Source organism: Danio rerio, chromosome 13, assembly GCF_052040795.2.
Source record: "Danio rerio strain M-AB ecotype USA chromosome 13, GRCz13ab, whole genome shotgun sequence".
Lineage (NCBI taxonomy): Eukaryota > Metazoa > Chordata > Actinopteri > Cypriniformes > Danionidae > Danio > Danio rerio.
In genome coordinates this window covers 42,350,478-42,366,994 of record NC_141033.1, presented here as the reverse complement: position 1 = coordinate 42,366,994, position 16,517 = coordinate 42,350,478, and the positions used below count along the sequence as shown (strand labels likewise).

Genomic DNA, 16,517 nt, shown 5'->3' with positions numbered 1-16,517 from the left:
TCTGATATCAGTCTAGAAGCATCTGACACACAGACCAGCATTTTCAGCGCTGTGACAGGAATCACTCCGTCACTTTTGAAGATTTCTTCTGCTCTCTTCACTGAGATTGTGATTGTAATTATGTGCGACAGTTATTGATTTCATCCTGCAAGAGCGGAGCCTCTTGAGATTTCTTCAGCTATATATAGAAGCATCTATGAAGGGCCTAAAGAGATATTTATTACCTACAGTATGACTGTTTATTCAATAAAGGCTTTGTGGATTTTTCAAAATTAGGTTTTTCGAACAGAGGATGCAAACATGAGATTACCATTTTCACCACATCTCAAGTAATGCACAAATATTGTGTTTCATATTATATTGTGAGGGAATACGTTGTTTAAAGAAATTAAAAAATTTTTTGAGGGGGCAAAAAAAAAAGAAAAACGACATCCTCTAAAATACATCTTTATAAAGAAATCTTAAATCTACTAAAAGTGTCATTCACACAAATTAAGAAATTTTTGTTTTCTTGTATTCATTTATTTTTGTATTTATTTGTTTGTTTGTTTGTTTGTTTGTTTGTTTGTTTGTTTGTTTATTCATTCATTCATTTATTTATTTATTTGTCTGTTTATTTGAGTGTTACATAGGTTTAAGACTGTTTTCACTCATTTATGTAGTTAGTTAAAATGATAGTTCACCCAAGGTTGCAAACCTTTATGGGCTCTTTTCTAATGATCTTGGTGCAAAGTCTAAATCACACTGCGCTAAAGCATTAAGGGTGTGTCCAAATTCACTTAAATTCACGCTATTTTAAGGATGGAAAAATACGCTCTGCACCCCAGCACATGGTGTAACATGGTTGTGCTTATTATCTTAATGCGTTATGGGTGTGTTTTGAGCATAATATGCATTAAATAATTATTATCTTAATGCGTTATGGGTGTGTTTTGAGCATAATATGCATTAAATAATAGTCTCATCTCATCTTCCCTATAAGAGTGAGTTCTATGGTCCATTTACATGTCAGACTTTGTAAGTGGAAAAGCGCTTCACTATCGAGAAAACAGTTAAGAGCATCTGCAGCATGAGGATAAAGAACAAGCCTCCTCCAATTGGCCACTTTAAAATCTCTTTTCTTTTCTTTTACTCTTTACTTTAGCCTTTTACTTTCGTAGATAATTAAACGTTGGAAACTCACTTCACTGAAGACAACCTAAATATTTAATTTAGTTTGTTAAGCACATGATTTGTTTCAAAACTATTGCTAAATGCAGTTCTAATTTACAGCAAATGAATAAATTAACAATAATAATGAAGTGTGGTCAAAAAAACTGTTTTTTATTAAAACTAATATAAATATACATATAATAAATAACACTGCTAATAGTAATGACATTATACTAATGCAAATTGTCATGAATAATCTGAAAACAAATCTCCCTCCGAGGTGAAGAAGGCATGGAGGTAGTGGTTTTTATATTTTTGTAACGTTTAAATCCCTTTTTCATATTTAAAGATATTTGTGTATTGCTCCTGTGAAAGCAATGTGTAAGCGTTTTGGACTTGCATAGCTGCATAACTAACACACTCTTTAAAAGACAAAAACTCTGCAACACTGACTTTAGACCAGCTTTTAGTTGGTCAACGGCGCAGTTTATATTTAGTTTATTGCGCCTTACCACACCTCCCTTTTTAGACCAGCATGCCCATGAGTCCACAAAGTGGACAAAGTGCTATTTAAACAACATAGCGCAAAACATAAAATTTACAATTGTGCTGGTCTGAAAATATCAACAAATCGAGTCACGCGTGTCCTGCACTTTATTGCAACAATACTTTGAACAACACTGAGAAACTGTAAGCGTTCCATAGTAGGAAAAAAACATTGAAGAAGATTTTTTTTCATTCATTAATTTTCCTTCAGCTTTTCCCAGTTTTATCACAGCGGAGAGAACTGCCACTTACTTGACAGATTTATCTATTTTTTTATTTTAGGTAGTCTATGTAATGTGTTTGATGTTTATATATACAGTTGAAGTCAGAATTATTAGCCCCCTTCAATTTTTTTTCTTCTTTTTTAAATATTTCCCAAATGATGTTTAACAGAGCAAGGAAATTTCCACAGCATGTCTGATACAATTTTTTCTTCTGGAGAAAGTCTTATTTGTTTTATTTCAGCTAGAATAAAAGCAGCTTTTAATTTTTAAACACCATTTTTTGGACAAAATTATTATTTTTTTTTTTACAGAACAAACCATCGTTATACAATAACTTGCCTAATTACCCTAACCTGCCTAGTTAACCTAATTAACCTAGTTAAGCCTTTAAATGTCACTTTAAGCTTTCTAGAAGTGTCTTGAATAATATCTAGTAAAATATTATTTACAGTAATGATGGTAAAGGTAAAATGAATCCATTATTATAAATGAGTTATCAAAACTATTATGTCTAGAAATGTGTTGAAAAAATCTGCTCTCTGTTAAACAGAAATTGGGGAATAAATAAACAAGCGGTCTAATAATTCAAGGGGGCGAATAATTCTGACTTCAACTATATATATATATATATATATATATATATATATATATATATATATATATATATATATATATATATATATATATATATATATATATATATATATATATAATTTTATTTGATATTTTCCGTTTATTCTACTTATTCTACTAAAATCTACTCTAGTACCCATGCAGTCTGGTCTTTACACAGCCTTGTCTGAGAGCCTAATTTGACAGTGTTAGTTGTGCTCATTCCAGTAACCGGCTCTGCTGTGTTTATAAGACATGATAAGCTGCACTGTTGCTTCGAAAGTCAGGTCAGTAAACGAGGACAGTTCTTGGCTTCTCTTTCGCCTGATTTACTTAAAGCTGACCTCGTTCCTGCTGGACCGGATCAGGACCTGACTCAGAGCAGGGGGGCTGGGAGAACCGCCAAGGGCCCCGTCTGTACTAGAATTGATAGTGGCCCCGTGATCCACAGTCCAGCCTCCAGAGACATGGAGGACAGTTCAGGCCAGTGGCAGAAGCTCACAATCCTGTCTCTCTCTCTGTGTGTGTGTGTGTGTGTGTGTGTGTGTGTGTGTGTGTGTGTGTGTGTGTGTGTGTGTGTGTGTGTGTGTGTGTGTGTGTGTGTGTGTGTGTTTGTCTTCACTCACTCATGAATATTCAAAATATCTCCTGGCTGCTGGATTCTGGAATCCGTCTGATCGGTTGCTGATGTCCAGAGAACACTGGATGAATATTTCATTTGTTTGTTTTCTTGCTGTCCATCTAAGATTATGGATTATAAACATATTGTCTGCTTGTACTGCAAAAAAATGTTTTTGTTACTTAGAAATTGTTGGTATCTTGTCCAAATGTATTTAAAAACTCCTAAATCATTCTTGTCTAAATCTAAATCATCTTGTCCTTTTTAGACAAGTGAAAAATATAGTTTTGTTTTCAGATGAAATTGGTAAATATTAAGTGAGTTTTCTTTCAAACATGCTAAATAGTCTGCCATTATGATTAGCAAAATTGTTTCAGTTTAAAATGACCTATTAAGAATATTTTTAGTATTCAATGACAGATAATTTAGATTACATTAGGTAAAAACTCACTTTATTTTAACTTAATATTTCTAAAAGATTGTAAAAAAAAACAAAAAAAAAAAAAACAATGCTTTTTGATTTAATAATTGTTTGATTTTTGGACTAGAAAAAAAAAATAAAAATAAAACTTTGGATTCTATTTTTTTCCACAATCTATCTCCCAAAGAATTAATTTAAACTTATTAGAATGTAAATTAAATTTGAGGAATAACAAATAACATTAGAGTAAGAATCATATTAAAATTTTTAACGATTCATTAACAAGTAAATGAATGCATAGATGAATGATTAAGTTAAAATGAATGAATTGACGAATTAAAAGTATTGACTAGATAAATTAATAAATTCAAATGAATGAATGAATGACTGGATAAATGCATGGATGGATGGATGGATAAATGAATAAATTTAAATTGATGGATGGATGAATAATTAATAAATTAATTAAAATGAATGGATGGATGGATGAATGAATGAATTAAAATGGATGGATGGACGGATAGATGGATGAATGAATTAAAATTGATGAATGGATGGATAAATTAATGAATGAATTAAAATGGATGGATTGTTTGCTGAATGAATTAAAATGGATGGATGGGTGAATGGATGAATTAAAATGGATAGATAAATGGATGGATGAATTCATTAATTAAATAATTAATTAAAATGGGTGGAAGGATGGATGGATTGATAGTTGGATGGATTAATTAACTAAAATGGATGGATGGATGGATGGATGGATGGATAGTTGGATGGATGGATGGATGGATGAATGAATAAAATAATTAAAATAGGTGGTAGGATGGATCAAAAATTAAAATAGATGGATGGATGGATGGAAGGATGATGGATGAATTAAAATGAATGGATGATGAATGAATGGATGAATTAAAATGAATGGATGATGAATGAATGGATGAATTAAAATTGATTGAAGATGGATGGATGGATGGATATGTGGATGAATGAATTTAAATATGTATGGATGAATGATTGAATCAAAATAAATGGATGGTTTGATGAATGAATTAAATTGATGGATGGATGATTAATGAATGAATTAAAATGAATGGATGGATGGATGGATGGATTAATTAAAATGGATGGATGGATGGATGGATGGATTAATTAATTTAAATGGATGGATGAATGGATGGATGGATGAATTAAACTGGATGAATTTATTGATAGATGAGTGAAATAAAAATGGATGGATGTATGGATGCATGGATCTTACCTCTGCAGACTGAATGTTTAGAATGTAGAAGCACTATTAATACCTAAAAACTAATTCTTTTTTGTAACATATTTTATATTTTTTGTAATTACAGCTTTAGCACGTTTTCCAGCTCGAATGAATCTATGCTTATTATATGTGTCCTGTATTTCTGTGTTTGTTTTCAGGACAGTGCAGAGAATGAGGTGGACAGAAACAAATGCTGTACGCTCTGTAATATGTTCTTCACATCTGCCATTGTGGCTCAGTCGCATTACCAGGGCAAAACACATGCGAAAAGAGTTCGCCTGGTGCTCGGAGAGACACCAAGTCTGCCCACACCTACAGGTAAGAAACACATTTATTCTTTAGGTATAAGCAATAAGGTACTGCATATACAGTCCTGACTGTACTGTATATATATATCAATATATGCATTAATAGAGCAAGTTACTTTTTGTTTGTGTACCAAATTTATTGCATTCCATCCATCTACGAAAACATCTGAAAAAAGTCTCAAAAAATACATCTGTTTCTGCAAAGAGCTATGATAGCAGGTTTTGCGGTTGTCAGTGCTAATAATAATGCTAATAATTAATACTAGCAATAATGCTGGGTTCACTTCAGTTTACTCATAAGTGATTTTTACCCTCACACAAATTTTCAGATTCACTGTAAAAAACTGCTGGGTTGCACACAATATCTTCATGTTGTCCAAACACGAATCGATTAAATCTAATTAATTTAACAAATTGAGTTAACTTAATTACTGTACAAAATTAAAAGGCAGTGAAAGCCCAGACAGCAGCTGAAATCTCTCTGCAACAACCATCTGCCCTTTCTCATTGTAAATGAACATTAGCTTCTTCAGTCCAACATCTACATCTCCAATCAGCATCAAAGCCCAGAACACTTTTAGATATGACTTCATAACACATAGCATAACCTTTTTTTTTTTCACAATTACCGACAAGAGAAACACATTAGTGAATCAGATACCCAGAGGTGTACATCAGGGATGCAGGAACAGCGAGTGGTTCATGCACGGCCCAAAGCAAGAAACTCCAGCTAAAGTTCAGTTCTGTCAGGCAGGCTTTGTTTCTGCCCGCCAGCCCTGATGTGTGTGCAGCGCTAATGAAGCTTTACACAAGCGTCCTAGAACACTACGGGGAAACACAGACACAAAGACAGCGAGAAACAGAAGACTGCACTGCCGAGTACCGCTGACTAGCTACATGTGCAAGAGCAGGATAAGAAGGTCTGTGTGTCATAAGATGAGAATGATCTAGAATATCTCATGCGTCACTGCGCTGAATCTAAATATCACGACTCATTAGCGGTAAACACTAAAGCTATTCCTGTACTGGCAAAGGTGAATCAAGTCTTCTGTTTTCAATGGGAAACCTTCCTAATAAGCTGATGTCTTATTGTAAACAATGGGTTTTTAATATCACAGTGTGTTTCTTAATCTTTTTGGATATAAATCTGATCTTTGTTTTTTGTTATCAATTAAAAAATCTAATCAAATCACTTTTATGGTCACATCATCAGCAGCACGTGTGCTATGATGAGTGAAAAGCTTAGGTGCTGGCTCCAGAGTGCAAAATACATACAGACAGTGAGAATACAATGACAGTACAAAACAGCATTCTCCCCCCCAAAAAAACAGGACAATGTAAAATTGACAGTGATATCTACAATAAATAGGTGTACACATAGTTGTAGGCAGTATTATTTCTAGTATGGATTGGTTAAAGTGCAGTGCATGCTACATATTGATGGTGTGCAGTGAGGAGTATGGAAGAGTGTGTGTGGGGTGTGTTAAGTGTTCATCAGCCTGATGGAAGAAGCTTTCCTTCAGTTGGCTGGTGCGTGACCGGATGCTGCGGAACCGTCTGCCTGAGGGTAGCAGAGAGAAAAGTCTATGGCTTGGGTGGCTGGAGCTCTTGGCTTTCCTCATGCACCGCCTGGTGTAAATATCCTGGAGGGAGGATTTGAATTTGTTCTTAAATGAACATCTTTGTATAGCTCAAATAGTAGAGCATGGTGGTAATATTGAAAAGGTTGTGGGTTCAAATCCCCAAGAAAGCAAGAACTGGGAAAATTGACCGTCATTGCAATGCAAATCGATTTGAATAAAAAGTGTCTGGGTAATGGGTTATACTTTATAATAACGGCACACTATAATCACTTATTAAGCATTAGCAAATACTTAATTCATCATTTGTTAAGCATTAACTCTACATTAAATATTAAATACATTGGTAGACAGTTTATAACTACAGTTATAAATGCTGTGCACTGAAAAGATAATTTCTTCAAAATTCTTGAAAACTATTTATATGGGCTGAATTTAAATAAACAAACAAATTAAATTGAGTAATGTTCAACTTCATTTATTTGTTTAAATTCAGCCCAAATAAATGGTTTGCAATCACTTAATGTATAAATAAAGTAAATCCAAGAAATCATCTTTGAATATTTTTTCAGTGCATTCCTGACTTATAAGCACATGTATAATGTGCTTAATTATTGTGTTTTCATACTTTGTTAATGATACATTTATGACTATTAAATTAAGTATTGCATTATTTACAAACCATCTGTATTTAAGACAGAGTAGGCAGATTTTTTCTGAGAATTCAGAATGAGTATGTAAATGATTAATAAACTGTTCAAATTAACATTTATACACTCACCGGCCACTTTATTAGGCACACTTTACTAGTACCGGGATGGACCCCCTTTTGCCTTCAGAACTGCCTTAATAGATTTAACAAGATACTCAAGATATTCCACAGAGATGTTAATCCTTACTGACATGATAGCATCATGCAGTTGCTGCAGATTTGTCGGCTGCACATCCATGATGCAAATCTCCAGTTCAACCACTTTCTAAAGGTGCTCTATTGGATTGAGATCTGGTGACTCTGGAGGCCATTTGAGTACAGTGAACTCATTGTCATGTTCAAGAAACCAATCTGAGATGATTCGCACTATATGACATGGCGTGTTATCCTGCTGGAAGTAGCCATTAGAAGATGGGTACACTGTGGTCATCAACAAGGCATTTGCGCCCACAGAACTGCCGCACACTGGATGTTTTCTCTTTTTCAGACCATTCTCTCTAAACCCTAGAGATCGTTGTGCATGAAAATCCCAGTAGATCAGCACTTTCTGAAATACTCAGATCAGCTCATCTGGCACCAACAAGCAAGCCACGTTCAAAGTCTGTCATCATTCTGATGCTCGGTTTGAACTGCAGTAGATCGTTTGACCATGTCTACATGCCTAAATCTATTGAGTTGCTGCCATGTGATTGGCTGATTCGAAATTTGTACAGGTTGGACAGGTGTACCTAATAAAGAATCCGATGAGTGTATTTTTATTTGTGTTTTGCCCTGAATATTGTTATTGATGCAAGAATATATATTGTACTGTTTGATTCAGATTATATGAAGTAAATGTGAACTCATTTTGTTTTCTGCTGATAGATTGAAATAATCTTCTGATTATTTATTTTTGATACCGTAACACTCTGACTAATATGCATTAATAAAGAAAAGTTAAACTAAAAATAAAGTGTGACCAGTGGGCACTGTGGCCAATGGTTAGGACTGTCACCTTATAGCAAGAAGGTTGCTGGTTCAAGTCCTGGCTGGGCCAATTGGCATTTCTGTGTGGAGTTTGCATGTTCTCCCTATGTTGATGTGGGTTTCCTGCAGGTGATCCGGTTTCCCCCACAGTGCAATACAGGTAAATTGGATGGAATAAATTGGCCATAGTGTTTGAGTGGATGTATGAATGTGAGAGTGTATGGGTGTTTCCCAGTACTAGGTTGCAGCTGGAAGAGCATCTGCTGTGTAAAACATATGCCGGAATAGTTGGCGGTTCATTCCACTGTGGCTACTCCAGATAAATAAGGGACTAAGCCAAAGGAAAAATAATGAATGAATAAAATATGACCAATACATCTTACCAAAATCGTTGACTTTGAGCGGGGTCACGTGACACGTAGGGAAAGTAATTGAAAAAATCATCCTGGAAAAATTTGATCGATTAAAGGTTCTAAATGTCGATTTCGATTACTTTTCCATTTATCGCCCAGCCCTACTAGTAAATGCATTGTAAAGTATAGAGTACAATGTTAGTCTGACAGAAAAGATGAACAGTATAAGAGGTGAAGTGGTAATACATGTCAGTTACTGTCACACAACATTCATGTGCACTGCAGAAACACAGTCAGTCTTTCACAGAAGCTCTTACAGTTATTCTGTTTTCTCGAAGCGAAGCAGAAAACTGCCTGAGAAAAAGGTCATACGGAAAGTGCTGGAGGCAGCTGTGAATTTGTGACTCAAGGTCAACATCATCATTTAAACTAAATGGAAAATTACACTGTGCTTATAAATGCCTAAAAGTAAATAAAAGGATCACGTAAGTCATTCCACCCATTCATCCATGCACCTACCAAACTACTGTAACTAACCATCCACCTACCCAACCATCCAACCACCCACCAACGACCTAAACACCTACCCATTTTAACATGCCGTAACTGTAGGTGGCTTATATAGTTGCCAAGCAATGTCACAACATTCAGCCATTGTGCATTGAAAAGTGTGTGTACAGTAGATTATGAGCTTCAAGCGTGCCTCGAATAGATGCTTTCAGTTTGAAGTGTTTTGATTTATATTTTACAATCTTAGGTGACATGATGTAAAGCTGCTAAATGTCAGAAGATTTCAAATTCAAAAGGGGAAATCAAACCAAGTAAAAGAATGTGAAGTTTGTGAACAAAATTGCATGCAATCATACAATTTTACTATGATTTACAGATGATGTCTACTAAAATGTCATTCAGTAGCTCACATACAAAAAAACGTATCTCTTTCAGGCAGAGCAAGAATAATTTAATAAGATATTAAAACACTCACTGTCACGATCGTGTTGTGTTCCAGGTGTTTGTCATGTAATTCCCATGTGTTGTATTCCATGTGCTTATGATTTGTCATGTGATTCCTTTGTTCTGTTTTCCCGCCATTCGTTAATGTTTATTTAGTTCCACCTGTGTCTCAGCCCAGTCTGTAATCATCTCAATCATGTTGCATATTTTTACCCCTGAGTTTGTTTAGTTCACCAGTACTGTATTGTGGCCCGTGATCCACAGTCCAGCCTCCAGAGACATGGAGGACAGTTCAGGCCAGTGGCAGAAGCTCACAATCATATGCCTGTCTCTCTCTCTGTGTGTGTGTGTGTGTGTGTGTGTGTGTGTGTGTGTGTGTGTGTGTGTGTGTGTGTGTGTGTGTGTGCGTGTGTGTGTGTGTGTGTGTCATTCATTAATTTTCTTGTCAGCTTAGTCCCTTTATTAATCCGGGGTCGCCACAGCGGAATGAACTACCAACTTATCCAGCAAGTTTTTACGCAGCAGATGCCCTTCCAGCCGCAACCCATTTCTGGGAAACATCCACACATAAGTTGAAGATCAATTGATTTAACTAATCAATAAAAAGAATTCAGTTTAAATAATCTAAATAACTGCTCATGCACGTTACTGTTGTGATTATGTCGATTACAGTATGTCGATTGTGTGCTATCATGGCAACTACGAGATCTGAAAGATCTCTGAAATGAAACAGCTATGTTCACAGCGAGTGAGCTGTACACGTTTGTTTTTAGAGTTCAAGCATATAATAATGTAAACATGATCAAAAACTCTTGCAACAAAGCAATAGAAAAGGCTGACAGTAAATTGCAGATTTTCTCAATAGGCTACATATGTAGCAATATGTTATAAAATATAGGCCATTATTTAGGCCTAGTAACGTTAATTTAAATATTTGTCAGAATACACTGAAATTGTGTTTGTGCACATGTGATAAATAAAATTTAATAAACATGAAAAAAAAATCAACAGAAACATGAAAAAAATATAAAAATTTGGTTGAATAGTTGTAGTTTGTATTTGTTTCATTTGCGCTAACTTGTTTAAATTTAAATGTATATCTCTTTCTATTTTTAATAGACGTTTGATGTATATATATATATATATATATATATATATATATATATATATATATATATATATATATATATATATATATATATATATATATATATATATATATATATATACTGTTAAGTGACTATTAAGTTTTAATCATTATTAAGAGGTTAAGTGAAGTAAAATGGCATCAAATTACAGCAGGTGAATGTTTACATTACCTTGATTAAGCTTGAACTTAAGACTTAGCCTTAGAATTAACCTGCCCTGGACCAGGCTAGTTTCCCAGCATAAGTTGCCAGAGTAAATGAACCATCGTAAATTTGATTTATGAAACAGACTCCGCCATTAATAAACCTGACTTACCAAAATAAGCCTGGCTTTTTCTCTAAGCTTGGTGTATGGAACAGCCACCAGTTGTTATAAAATAGTATATTTAAACAATTTATTTATGTGTCCTGTGCACAAACATTTGAGAGAATGTTATTTATATTGATAATTTAAATATTTACATCTAATACAAACAATGTATCCATATACAATATTTTGTTTTAAAGAATTAGAATAGTTCCTGATTGATCACATGTTAAAATTACATTTTAAAATGTATGAAACTAAAGAACCTTGACTTTCACATTGCACAAACATTTCACAGTATTTTCTTGTTTACCATCTTTTTGATCAAGTCAATGCAGCCTGGTGAGCACAAGATTACAAAAAGTATAATCACAAACTATGTTTACAGTAAATAAATAGATACAAACATACTGTTTTAGATATCAGTTCTATCCTTCCATCAACCTTTTTGCCCTTAACCGATCCACTATTTAATTAGATTTTATAAAAACTGTTTGGTTTGGTGATGAACACTTTTAATCACTTGATCTCCGATCTGTGTTGATATTTAAAGTCATCAGTGTGGGTGGTAATATTAAAACACTAAACCTACACTTTAAGGCAAATTTATCTTGACACATTTTTCATTCTCTATCCTTATTACATTACACTTCACTTTAAAGTGTTCATAACCACATCACAGATGCCTACTGCAGGCATCCCAACCAACAAGAGACACGTTTCTAAATTTAGCCCGTCGATGACTATTGAAATAATTTTCCTTTATGAAATTTAATCAAGCCAGCTAGTGTTTCCTACAGCCCTCTAGACTAATTCTTCTAATGTTTCAGGTCCTCCATTTACAATGCAGTGGATAATAGCAAGCACTCAGAGGTGAGAGTGAGAATGTGATCATCATCGTTCACTCTCGTTCACGTTCATTCTGGACAATTTTGTGTCAAAGATAAATCTCAAATGAAAACTGCACAGCGGATAACTTTGTCAGATCATGTTTTTGTTGTTGTTGTTGTTATTTTTAAAGCCTTTCCATGATATTGGACTTTCTTCATGCTGTAAAAGAATGTCTGTACAATGACAGTTTTCATTTTCAGATTCATGTTTTTTGTGCTTATTTAGGCTTTTGAATAGCATTATGAGGCCTTGATCATTCCGTCAAAAATGTGACTTTGTTGACATTTTTAATAGTTTGAAGTGATATATTGTCTTGGTTGGTGTTGTAAATTACAGCACAAATACATGGTAATAAGCCGCTGGCACATTTTCTCTTATTTTACAAAACTAGCTCTCTATATGCACTACATGACAAAGGTCTTGTTGTCTATCCAAGTTTTAGGAACAACAAATAATAACTTGGCTTCTAGTTGATCATTTAGTATATAAAGTGGGTTAAATGAAAGGCAAAGGCCTCTAGATTATGCTTGTTTTAGCAAAATAAAATATGATCATGCCTTGATTTTTAATTATTTAATTAGAACAATAAGGTCTGACTTTGCTTAGACAAAAGTCTTGTCACTTAACAGAAATAATACATCTCTGCAATGACTCAAATAACTTATTAATAAAGTCATCTGGAATGACGAAGAAAGCATTCTTGCAGGACTCCCAGAAGTTCATCAAGATTCTTTAGATTCATCTTCAATGCCTCCCTCTTCATCTTACCCCAGACATCCTTAATAAAGTCCATGTCTGGTGACTGGGCTGGCCAATCCTGGGGCACCTTGACCTTCTTTGCTTTTAGGAACTTTGGTGTGTAAGAGTATATGAGAAGGAACACTATCCTGCTGAAGAATTCATCCTGTGATTTGTAATGTAATGGGCAGCACAAATGTATTGATACCTCAGACTGTTGAAGTAGCCATCCACTCTGCAGATCTCTTATACACCCCAATACTGAATATAACCCCAAACCATGATTTTTCATTTACCAAACTTGACTTATTTTTTGTTAAAAACTTGGGTCCATGCAGCTTCCAATAGCACTTTAGCAGTATTAGTTATGATTGGAATGCAGTTCAACTGATCATTCATTGGTAAAATCTCCACCATTTGCCACTTTCTCAAATAAAAAGTCAAGTTATTATTTGTTGCTCCTACAACTGGGATCAACGACAAGACTTTTGTCAGGTAGTGTATATTATTTCTTAAACAATATCTTGTCCCAGACAATTGAAATGTCAATAAAATTCACTCTTAAAACTCTTAAAACAAGATCAAACTTTCATAGAGCAATTCACAAACGTAAATATACAGAAAACACGTGTGAATCACAAAATACAGAACCTGTTAATTAACGGATTTATTTTTTTTTTTCCTATCAAACGGCAGTAATAAACATAAAAAAGTCCATTATGCTGAAGAGAACCATAAAACCGGTTCAAACACAGAAGTAAACATTTGCAATGGTTTTATTCACATTTATTGATTGTATAGAGAAAAGAAGGATTGCATTTAATAATCACAGTTCAATACTGTAGAATTGCAAGCTTTAAATCAGGATTTTTTTTTTTATTTGTCTGTCTATTATAATTAATGGTGGGATAATCGTCAAACACGTCTGTCCAGTGTAACTGACGTTGGATTTAGATGTTAACTATGTCTGTATTGCCTATTATATTTATAATTAAAATATTTATATCCTATACAAACTATATACAACTGTACAGTTTACAAAATATAGAAGTATTATGAATGATCACATGTATAAATCACATTTTAAAACACTTGAAACTAGAAAACTGATTTCAAATTGCACTAATATTTCACAGTATTTGCTATTTGACCATATTTTTGATCAAATTAATGCAGCCTGGTTTGCATTTACTGTACGTATAGAGAAAAGAAGGATTGCATTTACTAATTACAGTTCGTTTTATTCTTGTCAGCTTAGTCCCTTTATTAATCCGGGGTCACCACAGCGGAATGAACCGCCAACTTATCCAGCAAGTTTTTACGCAGCGGATGCCCTTCCAGCCGCAACCCATCTCTGGGAAACATCCATACACAGATTCACACACACACTCATACACTACGGACAATTTAGCCTACCCAATTCACCTGTACCGCATGTCTTTAGACTGTGGGGGAAACCGGAGCACCCGGAGGAAACCCACACGAAGGCAGGGAGAACATGCAAACTCCACACAGAAACGCCAACTGAGCTGAGGCTTGACCCAGCAACCTTCTTGCTGTGAGGCGACAGCACTACCTACTGCGCCACTGCCTCGCCCTAATTACAGTTCAATATTGTAAAAGTGCAAGCTTTAAGCTGTGTTTTTTTTATATATATCTGTCCATACTGTAATTGACAAGGATTAGACGTTAAACATGTCTGTCTATTATAATTGACAATGGGATCAGGCATTAAACATGTCTCCTCATTATAATTGACAGTAGATTTAGATGTTAAACATGTCTATCCATGTTTATCAACAGTGGGTTCTAATAATGTGGAGTCTATAAAACATAACACTCAAAAGTTAAATGTTCTAATTTCAAGTTACCTCTAGAAGAAACTTCAAGTAAAGTAACACATCAACAATTTGTATTATTTTGTTTTTGGTATGCTGATTTTTGATCTAATGTGCACTGAAATGGACAAAAAAATCCATTAAAGAATGAGTAATATTTTATTTAGTCCCATTTATGGAAGCCTTAAGAACAGGGATCTTGCACTTCTGCATTTTTCTAAAACATTAATCATTTCTGAAGAAGATAAAGTATCAGCAGAGCAACATTAAAGGACTTTTTCCACAAATGCTAAGAATAAGTGGTAGACGGGAGGTTTCAGGTGAGATCAGAGTCAAAAGTAACCTTCAGGAAAATGCAGAGTGCCACTCGCTGTGGAAAACTCACGAGACGAAGATCTGTGCTGACAGACGGAGCGGATGTGAAGGAGTTGCCCTTGAGATAGTGTTTTTTACCTGCCCAGACCCCGTCTCTTTCTGCTCTTCATGTCACTCCGGCTCCTCCAAATCCATCTTTTGCTTCAGGCTTCATCAACAGCATCTGTCTTTGCACATCATGCGCAGCTCTGTAGAAATACAGACACAGATTTCAGGGACAGAGTTTATGCATTCCATTAAGGCCATTAAGGATCAATATTTGGGTCCCAATGATGATTTTAAGAGGCATTTTTTATGTTTGCAAAAGCAATTTTAGCACTTGACTTTTTACAGTAATTGCAATTGTGTTGTCTTTTATGTCAGATTATACAATATTTTTATAAAGACATTTCATCATCATTATCATTGATGTTGAGCAATTGGATACATAATTTTTTTTTAGCAATCTCAAAATGATATAATATTAAAAATATCCACCTGTTGCAAAGCTCTTTTAGTTTCTTTCTTTTGCTGAACCAAAAAGAAGATTTTTTGAAGAATGTTGGCTACTAGTAGCCATTGACTTTCAAATAATATATTTTTTTTGCCAGAAATGATTTCATAAAGGATCAAAATTTACCTCCCAATGATTATTTCAAGAGATATTGTTCATCTTTGCAAAAGCAATTTTAGCATTTGACTTTTTAAATGCATTTGTGCTGTCTTTTATGTCAGATGATACAATATTTTGAGAAACAATGTTTCATCAGGGTCTTTTATAATGAGCAATTAAATACATAAAAAAAAATGTTTAATGTCAGCGCCATTGGTGTAGTGGTTAGTGCGTCGACACATGCACTTTGGTACTCATGACAACCCGAGTTTGATTCCTGCCTCGAGGTCTTATGCTGATCTTTCCCCTCTCTCTGCTCCCCACACTTTCTTGTGAATACTCTCTACTGTCTTGAACGCATCATTCTCAAAATGATTTTCCATTAGTAAAATAATTTAATATAAAAATTGGCTCCTGTTTCAGACTGTTTCAAACTGTTTCCAGTTTCTATTTTAGTTTCTTTCTTTTGTTGAACCAAAAGAAGATACTTTGAAGAATGTTGGCTACCGGTATTTTTTACCCAGAAATTATTCCATTAGGGATCACTCCCAATGATGATTTCAAGGGATACATTTTATCTGTGCTAAAGCAATTTTAACATTTGACTATAATTGCACTTGTCCTGTCTTTTAGATTATCTTTTCAGATTATACAATATTTTGAGAAACAATGTTTCATCATGATTATTAATGTTGAGCAATTGAATATATAAAAATTTTTTAAGCATTGTCAAAATGATTTCCCCATATTTAATATAGAAAAACATCCACCTGTTCACAACTTGTTTTGTTTCTTTTGTTAAACCAAAAAGAAGGTTTTTTGAAGAACGTTGGCTAGCTATTGACTAGCCCAATAATTATTCCATTAAGGCCAATAATTATTTTTTAGCCCAATAATTATTCTATTAGGGA

General features: G+C 34.3%; 1 protein-coding gene across 3 annotated transcripts in view; it reads left to right on the top strand.

Annotated features, from left to right (window-relative positions):
* Positions 1-16,517, top strand: part of zgc:171482 — a 175,993-nt gene that overhangs the window by 88,542 nt on the left and 70,934 nt on the right. For 2 of the 3 annotated variants that reach the window (NM_001442163.1, NM_001442162.1), the window contains 1 exon segment: positions 5,003-5,162. In NM_001442163.1, the coding sequence (NP_001429092.1) occupies positions 5,003-5,162 (160 nt within the window). 3 annotated transcript variants of the gene reach the window in all.